This window comes from Dendrobates tinctorius, unplaced genomic scaffold, assembly GCF_039654945.1.
Source record: "Dendrobates tinctorius isolate UK_male_01 unplaced genomic scaffold, ASM3965494v1 ptg000003l, whole genome shotgun sequence".
Lineage (NCBI taxonomy): Eukaryota > Metazoa > Chordata > Amphibia > Anura > Dendrobatidae > Dendrobates > Dendrobates tinctorius.
Window position 1 is genome coordinate 77722763 of NW_027361671.1, and position 10731 is coordinate 77733493.

At 45.2% G+C, this 10731-nt stretch overlaps 1 protein-coding gene across 1 annotated transcript in view; it reads left to right on the forward strand.

The window, feature by feature from the left end:
• Window positions 1-9807, forward strand: part of CTXN3 (cortexin 3) — a 47826-nt gene extending 38019 nt beyond the window's left edge. The window contains exon 2 of the mRNA XM_073577468.1: window positions 8652-9807. Coding sequence (XP_073433569.1) covers window positions 8652-8992 — 341 coding nt within the window. The 3' untranslated portion in view covers window positions 8993-9807. The remainder of the gene's footprint in view (window positions 1-8651) is intronic.
• Window positions 9808-10731: the final 924 nt, after the last annotated feature.

Below are 10731 nucleotides of genomic sequence, written 5' to 3' on the forward strand. Positions count from 1 at the left end.
CACTAGTTTTTCAACACACAAGGGGTATCCGTGTACCCAGGAGAAACTGCACAACAAATTGTATGATTGGTTTTCTCCTGTTGCCCTTGTAAAAATGGAAAATTTGGATCAAAAACATTCTTGTTGGAAAAATTTATTTCTTCAAATTCATGGCTCAGTGTTATAACATTCTATGACACACTTGTGGGTTTAAGGTGATCACCACACCTCTAGATAAGTTTCTCGAGGGGTATTTTTTCCAAAATGGGATCACTTGTGGAAGGTTTCTGCTGTTTAGGCACATCATTAGGCTCTGCAAATGCAACATGGCGTCCGTTATCTTTTTTCAGTCAATTTTGCACTTCAAAAGTCAATTGATGCTCCTTCTTTTCTAAGCCCTGCTGTGTGTCCAAGCAGTAGTTTTCTATCAAATATAGGGAATCGGCATACTCATGAGCAACTGGGTGGTCTATTTTTTCCCATTATCCTTGTGATAATGCAAAATTTGGGACTAAACCAACATTTTTGGGGAAAAAAGAAAATTTTCATTTTTTTCTTCCACATTGTTTTAATTCCTTGAAGCAACTGAAGAGTTAATAAGAACTAAACCAAAAAGTGGCCTAGATTGATGGCACTTTCATCAGATAAATTAAACCTATAAACAAAAGGAAGTCTTGCCGAGTATATAAAATAATATAATATTCTGGGGGTGGATAGAAATACAAAGTATTACTACACTCATGAAGTGTAATACAAGTTCATCAAGAATAACTACATATGTTTACACGATTAACCAATTAATCATGAGGAATACTTCACAGGATTGCATATACTGTAACCAATGTAAATACATTAGAAAAGGGAATAGTATCACAAAGCGGTTTCACAAAGGGTTAATAAACTTCTTGAATGTAGTTTTGAGCACTTTGAGGGGTGCAGATTTTAAAATTGTGTTAATTTTGAGTATTTTCTGTCATAAAGGCCCCTCAAAGACACTTCAAATGGCATGTGGTCCCTAAAAAATAGGTTTTGTAAAGGTTGTTGGAAAAATTAGAAACTGTTATTCAGCTTTTAACCCTTCCATTCTTTTTTATTAAGTTTAAAAAATTGTGCTGATGTAAAGTAGACATCTGGTAAATGTTTTTATTAACTATATTGTGTGATAGATAAATCTGGCTTACGGGCATAAAAATTAAAATGTTGAAAATTGCAAAGCTTTCAAAATTTGTGCCAAACTTCTGATATTTTAACAAATAAACACAAAACATATCTACCTAAATTTACCACTTTCATAAAGTACAATGTGTCATGAAAAAAAGAGTCTCAGAATCAGTGGGATACGTTGAAGCGCTCCAAAGTTATTACAACATAAAGTGACAGTGGTCAGAATTGGGAAATTTGGCCTGGTCAGGAAGGTGAAAATAGGCTCAGGGTTGAAGGAGTTAAAGAAGACCTCTCACCAGGTTAAAAGTGGACAGTTTTTAATTTTATTTTATTACCAAAGTGCCAATGAGTAATTAATTTTTTTGTTTCTTTTTTCAAATGCACCTTATGTTTGCAGAGATATGGGCCTTTTTATTTAGTACTACTTTTTATGGTTTTCAGCAAGGGGGCATTACGCACAGGATTCTTTGGGAGTATATATCGGCTGCTCTGCATAGTTACCTTGTAAGCAATGCCCCCTTAGAATATACAGTAAAGATTAGAACCAAATAAAAATGGCTCATATATTTGAAACCAAAAATAAATATGGAATAATTAGGGGAGCAGAAGGAATTAATTAAGAGCAAAAAATTATTACTCTTAACCTGGTGACCGATGCTTTTTAAATAGGTTAATATTAGTGATGAGCGAGAACTAAAATGCTTGAGTGCTTGGTACTTAAATCGTGCCGAGTTTACTCTCGGACGGGCTTGACATGAATAACGAGTATAATGTAAGTCAATGTGAAACTTGAGCTTTTTTCTGGAAGACCCTAACAGGAAGGTTGGGGGAGGGAGCAGTAAAATTGCTGAAATGGGTGCAAACAGCACTCAAATGGAATGGGAACAGCATAAAAAATACTACCCCATTTGCCAATGCACCAGTGCAAATGGAAAGAGCCAAGCAAAGTGCCAGAATTGGCACATCTAATGTGGAAGTATTATTATACTGGGAAGGTGCCAATATCCATAGACTTTCCCAATTATCTACAGTATTTATTAGGTTAAAATGTTAAAAAAAAACCTTTAGTGCAATATGCCATATAAAAGTCACTAAAGGGTGCAGCTTTATAACATTTTGGGGGGGGCATTAATCTAAGCTCTCCCTCCTGGTTCAACTACTGCTTCTAGAGGATAGTATGGCGAGCATCACATCACCGGGTCTTCTATAAACCCGATGACGCAATGCGGTCAGCTAATCACGGTAATGTCAGTAGTCAACATGGCTACAGCATTACCGTGTATGGCAGGCAATCCTGCATGTTTATTGGCTGTGAAACATGCGGGCTTGTGACTTGAGCATGCCAGTCGACCACCCGCGATACTTGATCAAGTAGCAAGCATGCCCCAGCGCCCCAATGATCGAAAGAGTATCGAGCATTGATGAGCACGCTCGCTCATCACTAGTTAAAGGGGTTTTCTGGTCTAAAATAATAAGTCCGAAGTCATTCTGCTGCGAGAATTTGCTGGATTATGAGCAAGCTATTACATATGCAATATACATACTTCTGGCCACAGCTTTTCCAGTGGGTGCAGCTTCACTCCATACACTTGTATTGAGTGAGGCAGGCCTCAACTAGCGATGCGGCCATCCAGTTGGTGTGGTTGACTAGTAGGTGAGGCTTCTATGGAGCGAGGCTGCACTCACTAGTTGGGTTTTTGCCAGGAGTATATATGTGCCGACTGGGGGGTGGTCCCTTTTTCACCGCGAACAGACTGGAGAGAGAAACCGATGTGCATTCAACAGGTCCTCTTTATTGGCCGTCCTCTCGACGACCACAACACCACACAGCAGCACGACAGCTTCTACGCACAGGCCCGGGTACCTTTCACTTTTCTTTTCTTTCATCTTACAGTGACGTCACTCGCGGTTCTTTCACTGTGGCTGCCATTAGGCCCATGGCCACAGCGCTTCCCCTGTCTGAGTCTATCCGGCTGGTACCCCCGGGCTTCCTCTGTCCTGCGGCTCTCCTGTCAGGGCCACCCCCCTGAACGTCTCTCTCCTCAGTCCCTCCTGGAGCTTCTTCTCTGTCCGTCTCTCCCTTCTCGTCTCCTCTTCTCCTGAGCTCCTCCTCCTGGACTGGCTGACTTCTGGAACTCTCTCTCTCCCTTCTTATATTCCCCTCCCTGGGAATTCCCCCTCTAGAGCTCCTGTAACTCCGCCCACCATGACTCTGCGGTTTCTTAAGCATTAGCTGTTGTTAGTCCTTTCCTCACTACTCCCTGCCTCCATCTTGTGGCCAAACTTTAGTACTGCACCGTCTTCTTTTTCTGCTGTCCTTGGTCTCCCCTAGTGGCCAAACCCAGTACTTTACCATCCTCCATTGTCTCTAGCTGTCTCCCCACATACATACACAGCAGTCCACGTCAAGTACTTTTACATTTTGCATTTACCTTCTTGCTGCAGACAGGTCCATAGGACAGTCCACTTCCCTACATATGGGTACTCTCTGGTCCCAGCTCAGATACCTGTGAGCTGGTTGCAGGAGGCAGTGACAGACAGGAAGCAGAGCAAGGGTTAACAGTTTGATTTAACAGGGGAATACTCCATGCAGGGAGGTAAAGGGTTAAACAGTGGATTACACAGTATAAATGGCAAAGGATATTGGGAAGTAAAGAATAACGGTTCTAGTAATGGCAGTTTTGATGACAGTCAGTGATTCCTAAGTCCATTAATTGGATAGTGCCGACAACAGCTGTTTTTTCCAAAGGGTTACTGTGGGCATCAATGCCTCGTCTTCTGGCGGCAGCGGGCGGTCTCCGATACCTTCCACTGAGCCCTAGTCCATATACTGATGTGGCCGGAAGAGCGTGGGCCACGGCACTGTCTGAGCCCGACGTGGCCCCTGCATGACTCTCCTCACAGTCTCTGTCAGCGGTGGTGGTGCTTGGGCATGTGCCTACGCTGTACGGATGCTCTGGGACCAAAGCACTCACTGGTCCCTGCTGCAGTGTCTGACAAGGGTATGGGCCACAGCCCAACGTGGTTCGGCAAATATTTACTGGCACAGTCAGGGTGCAAGTGTCTGTCCTGTCCCCGGTCACTCTTATGGGGCATGTGTGTTGTACTCACGGACACGGAGCGTTCGGCACACTGCATCTCTCTCTGTAGTCACTGGGCACACTGCACATTCCTCTCCCTCTCTGGTCCCCGCTGCTGTCGGCAGGAGATGGCAGACACTGGCCTGCATGATGCTGATGCTCCACGGACGGAGCACTCCTCTCTCTGGCTGCTGCTGCTGGATACACAGCTCCACTCAGCCCAGCAGTCCCTGTTTTTCTGGTCTGCTGCAGCACGCCTGGCCCTTCTCTCTGCTCTCTCTCAGTGGGGCCTGTCGCAGAACTAGTACTCTCTGGAGGGTGGGAGCGCAGCGCTCCTCTCTCTGTGCGCTGCCCCAGGTTCACGCCAAAAGCCCCCTGCTGTGCGCGCTTCTCTCTCTTATCCTGCAGTTGCTGCACATGGTTTTTCTTCATCTTTTCCCACCTCCTTGGGACAGAAGGAAGGTCCACCTCACTATCGCTTCTCCCAGGCAACACGGGGAAGATCTGCCTCACTAAAGCTTCTCCCAGGGAATGCAGCATTTTCAGATCTGGACCCGGCACACAGGTACCCGCGGTCTAGTCGTCCCCCTTACACTCCTCTCCTTTATCTCGCCATTCCATGGGCGAGAGACAGTGGCATAACTACAAAGCTATGGGCCCCGGTGCGAACTTTCAAATGGGCCCCCCAATGCCAAAATACACACATCTCCACTCTGTACACCTCGTACACCCGCGGCTCCGCTCTGTACACTTCGTACACGCGCGGCTCTGCTCCGTACACATTTCCGATCCACTTCGTACACCTCGTACACACTCCACTCCATACACCTCGTACACGCGCGGCTCCGCTCCGTACACCTCATACATGCTCCGCGCCATACACTTCGTACACTTGTGGCTCCACTCCATACACACATGGCTCCTCTCCGTCCACCTCATACACATGCAGCTCCACTTCGTACACACATGGCTCCGCTCCATACACTTCAAACACACGCGGCTCCTCTCCGTACACTTCGTGCACACATGGCTCCGCTCACCTCGTACACACACGGCTGCACTCCATACACTTCATACACATGGTTCTGCTCCATACACCTTGTACACACACGACTCTGCTTCATCCACTCTGTAAACCCCTCCTGACCCCACACATAAACTTACCCTCATCCAGCAGTGCACCATGACAACCAGCATGGCAGAGTCCTGCATACATGGAGGCTCCTGATCATGTGACCCCTGACTCCTCCCCTCTTGTGACCTCATCAGAGGCCCTGTGTGCCTAGGGCAGCCATCGCGTCAGGCCAATTGCAGCCTGGCAGCCAATCAAAGAATGGAGCTGCAGAGCCAATGAGCAGCTGCAGCTCCGCGATCGGGCCCCTAAGGACTCCGGGCCCCATCACAGCTGTGACCGCTGGGACTGTGATAGTCCCGCCCCTGGTGAGAGTTCTTCATGCTCCTCTATGTCCTCCTGAAGTGGGACAGATGCCCACAGTTCACTCATCCATTTCTGTCTCTCTGCACTACATTTTGCCAAAAGAAATCTTTCTGTGCATTCCTCAGGGACAAATCATCAGCATGGTAACACAAAGTACTCAGACCTTCAGGTTGAGTGGGCGAGGACGGGGTCGAGCCCAAATTTGAAGGAGTAGTCAATTCAGGAGCATGTTCCTCTTCTGGGTCAATATGTGGCGGCTCAAAAAATTCATCCTCTATATTCCACAGCTGCAGAAGGAGATTTCTCAGGTCCACTTTGCATCTCTTCTATTTGGTCAGGATCCCTTGGGCTGGCGGGCAGTAAACTATTCAGTTCAGAGAACGAGGCGAGGGATTCTTCCTCATCACAATCTGGAACTGTGGGAGTGGGCGTTTCAAGAACACTTGTCACTTTCTCCCCTTCTTCGGGATCTTGTAGCAGGCAAGGTAGCACTATACTTTGATGGACTACTCGGGTAAGCATCCCTTCTTCCACTTCAGGTTGACGAGACGAGACGAGACATTCGGATCCAATTTGGAGTTTCACCAGTTTTGCCTCCATGCTCCTGGGCAGTGCAATCATCTCATCGTAGACAGTCGACGCCTTCTCCCTGCTGTAATTCGCGATACCACTTTGGCCCTTCCTCATTCAGGGTGGATACCTCGCACCTCCGGACCATCCCTTCCAAGGATGTAACCCCCTGCTACTGCTCTTTAGCGCGATTCTGCCCCCATCTCTGAAAAAGTCATGCACAGGTTAGCTCGCAGGTGCTCATGCAAGGCTTGCTTAAGCAGCGCATCTCTACAGCCTGTCACTAGTTGGTCTCACAGCACTATGTCAGGGGGTCATATGCCTATGCCATCTCGCTTACCAGTTGCAGCCTGGAGCTCCTGCAGCGTGTTCATGTTTTGGGTCACGGACTCCCCCTCCCTTTGGACACGGCAGAAAAAACACATACACAAGTCTCTGACATCTGTGGGGTCCCCATACATCTCCTTTAGAGTCTGTAGCATCTTGTTAAAGGTATCACGCTCATGGGAAGGCTGTAACATAATGGAAGCCCTCGCTTCTCCGTCCACAGCCATTAGGGCAATCTCTGCCTCCATTACGGGGGTCACGGGGTACATCCTCAAGATACCCCTGGCTCACTCAGTCCAGTTCCATAGCAGAATGTTGCTCCCTTTAAACTTAGGGAGATTACTCAATATTGTCTCCAACGGTATACTGACCCTTGGGGCACCCCTGACCGCTTTGTCTGCCACATTTGTGTATGTATACTGCATCCAGCATACTACGCCCAGTGTGAGCAGGTTGCGGGATGCAGTGACGAACAGGAGGCAGAGCAAGGGTTAACAGTTTTATTTAACAGGGGAATACTCCTCGAAGGGAGGTAAAGGGTTAAACAGCGGATTAAACTGTATAAATGGAAAAGGATATTGGGAGGTAAAGAATAACGGTTCTAGTAATGGCAGTTTTGATGAGTCAGTGATTCCTAAGTCCATAAAATGCATAGCGCCAACAACAGCTGGCGTGGTGTTTTTTGCAAAGAGGTACTGTGGGCATCCTGCTGCAGTGTCTGACAAGGGTACAGGCTACAGTCCTATATAAGCCCAATGTGGTTCAGCAAATATCTACTGGCACAGTCAGGGTGCAAGTGTCTGTTCTGTCCCCGTTACTGTTATGGGGCACGTGTGTTGTACTCACGGACACTAAGCATTCGGCGCCTTGCTTTCTAGTAGTCACCGACACACTGCAGCACCTCTCTCTGTAGTCATCGGGCGCACACTGCCTGTTCCTTTCCCTCTCTGGTCCCCACTGCTGGAGGCGGGAGATGGCAGACGCTGGTCTGCACAATGTTGGTGCTCCCTGGATGGAGCACTCCTCTCTCTGCCTGCTGCTGCTGGACACACAGCTCCCCTCAGCGCAGCAGTCCCTGTCCTTCTGGTCTGCTGCAGCACGCCTGGCCCTTCTCTCTGCTGCGACCCCCTGCAGGTGGTGGGGCCTATCGCAGCACTGGTACTCTCTAGAGGGACAGGGTGCAGCGCTCCTCTCTCCGCGTGCTGCCCCAGGTTCGCGCCAAAAGCCCCCTGCTGTGCGCTTTTCTCTCTTATCCCCTCTGCTGAAGCATGCGCTTTTTCTCCATCTTTCCCCGACCCCTTTAGGACAGCAGGAAGGTCCGCCTCACTATCACTTCCCCCAGGCAGCAGGGGAGGGTTCACCTTACTAAAGCTTCCCCCCGGGAACAGGGGATGCACCCTTTTCAGTTCAAGACTCGGCACGCAGGTACCCGCGGTCTGGTCACCCCCCTTATACATACCGGCGACTACCTGCTGCGCACAGTGCATGTACTGGGGGGATTCATAAGCCTGCAGTCACACAGAGTGACTGCAGACTTATCAGTTTGAACCGGAGAAACCCTTTAATCCAAATAAAAGTATGTAATACGTAAAAAAAATATTTTCAAACATTTTTTATAAATTAATTTAGCATAAAAACCTGATTTAATCATTGGGTCATTTTCTGGTGTCACATTCTCTTTTAAGGATGCTAGCAAGTCTGTTATACTAGTCATGAAAATTTACCTGTAGTTGTACTTTAAGATGCTTTAACATTTTAATTAATGGCATTGAAGGAAGTGTAGATGGCCGTATTCTGTTACTCTGTCTAGACTGATATGTCAGGGGTGTTGGCAGCACGGTACATTCTCTGTAACTTCACAAGTGACAGGCCAACTGTAAAATGGTATAACAATGTACCAAAATCACATATTGATAACAACAATAGCGATGATTATCACAATTGACTTTCCAGTGAACAAAGTCAGATAACGAGGACAACTTCATTTTTATTTCACATATTGTATAAAAATCAAATCTGTAGTATTAATAACTAGTACTTTACATTACTGACAGTTCATTTTAAACCTCACCATTTGAATCCTTTCTTTCTAGATTCCCAGTTCAAGTCAAAATATTTCCATCATGAATTTGGGGAAGTAATGAAGAAGAAAAATACTTTGTGGAATTGCCTATTTCCATTTTCCTGGACAATGGATGCAGAGACATTGCCCTCTACAATGTTGCCCACACTTAATGTATCCTATGGCTCGTCCATGACCCTGGAACAGAAGACAACATTTGCTTTTGTGATTCTTTTATTCATTATTCTGGGGGTGCTCATTGTCAGGTGTTTTAGGATCCTTCTTGATCCTTACAGAAGTATGCCAACTTCTACCTGGGCGGATGGAGTTGATGGACTTGAAAAAGGACAATTTGACTATGCTCTTGCATAGTGATCAAATGAAAAGGACCGTATTGAATATAACTAGCAGAATATAAATATATATTAATATTATAAACAATACACAGCTATTATCCAAATGTTATTGACATACAGAAGAGCTAATTTTGCAGTATTAATATACATATTGTATAAACTTTATTGTTGCAAACATTTTTTTAAAATCAAAATTATGCTATATCAACCAACATTTTTTTTCCCAGATACTCCAATACTATAGGTGCCCCTCTAATGTATATGAGATTGTAGAAACACTAGATGTAAACATGGATTTACTGTGACTTATAGGGGAGTCTCAATATTTTTCACAATTATTTTAACAAGCTCGCAATTTGAAGATTCCATAATCATGGAAAAAAGGAAATAAAATGGTTCTGCCAGGAACATACACAATATTATTAATTTTTACTGAATTAATAAAAAAGTTGCAGCCTCCTGTGTCTGTGTTCTAGTTTGTAGACGGGAGGGTCAGAATATGGCAAAAGAAGCAATGGTCCATGCCCTCATCCTGGGTAATCGGAAAAATGTTTAATAGTCTTGAAATTATTAGATCCTTTCAAGAGAAAGGGACCAATTCATCAAAGATTTTAAGCCAAGTAAGTGGAGCAAAAGCTTTGAAAAGTCACAAAATTTAAGTGTAATGCAGAGCTATGCAAAAAAAGAAATTGTAAATTTTGGTGTCAGTTTGAACCAGCTCTACCAAAATGGGCAGAGCCGACAGGATTTGGAGTGTGGTATGGCCACATCAGCCGATGATTCTTCAAAAGTGCAAGTGTTTGTCTTTGTTTTCCTGCCATTTCAACTTTGACTCACCACGATGAGCTTTTGGTGAGTTTTTGAGGCTGCAGAATTTTTGCATCTGTTATTTAAATTAGGTTACTTGCGTTTTTTATTGCATTTTTAACAAGCATTTTTATCTCGTTTTTGACATTGCCGTTTTTTTGTCTCTTCTTGGTTTGTCATATTTTAAATAAAACTGTTTTTTTTTTTACTACTTTCTGGTATTTGGCTTTGACAAAACTTTATTGACATACTTAGATGTGGATAACATGCATTTTTGATGAGTTTCAGGACGGAAACACTCTTAAAATGTGTTTTTTGCCTGCAGAATTTGCACCTAATGCAACTCTATGGGGAAAATCTGCACATAAAACTCAGTGTATCTGCAAAAAAAATTGACATACTGAGGATTTGAAACACGAACAGCGAGTCAGTTTACATTGTGTTAAAAAGAAGCACAGTGGGCATGAAGTTTCTATAAATCCCATCTACTTTGCTAGAACTGTAAGATGCTACATTTTTAACACGGCAAAAATATGCAGCTTCAGAAACTCTTTGAAAGTTCATCATGGGAAAACAACCTTAGAATCTGTCCTCTTGGACATCATAATGAGCTCACTGTCAAATTTTCAATTAACTCATTTTGTAGCCAGCAGTGATGACCGAGTATGCTCGTCACTACTAGGTACTCGCCCAAGCATCTCACTGCTCGAGATGCTCGGAGTTCGCCGAGTATTTACGGGGTTGCTCGGCGGGAGACCAAGTCCCCCCCTGCATATTTGGCACTTTTTAGAGAGCCAATGAACATGCTGGGATTGTCTGCCATACACTGAAATGCCACAGCCAACCGCAGCCATGTTGGCTGTGGCATTAAAGTGATTGGCTGGCCGCACAGTGACATCAAGTCTATATCAGACCTGGCACCGCCATGCTCGTCGTAGTCTACTACGG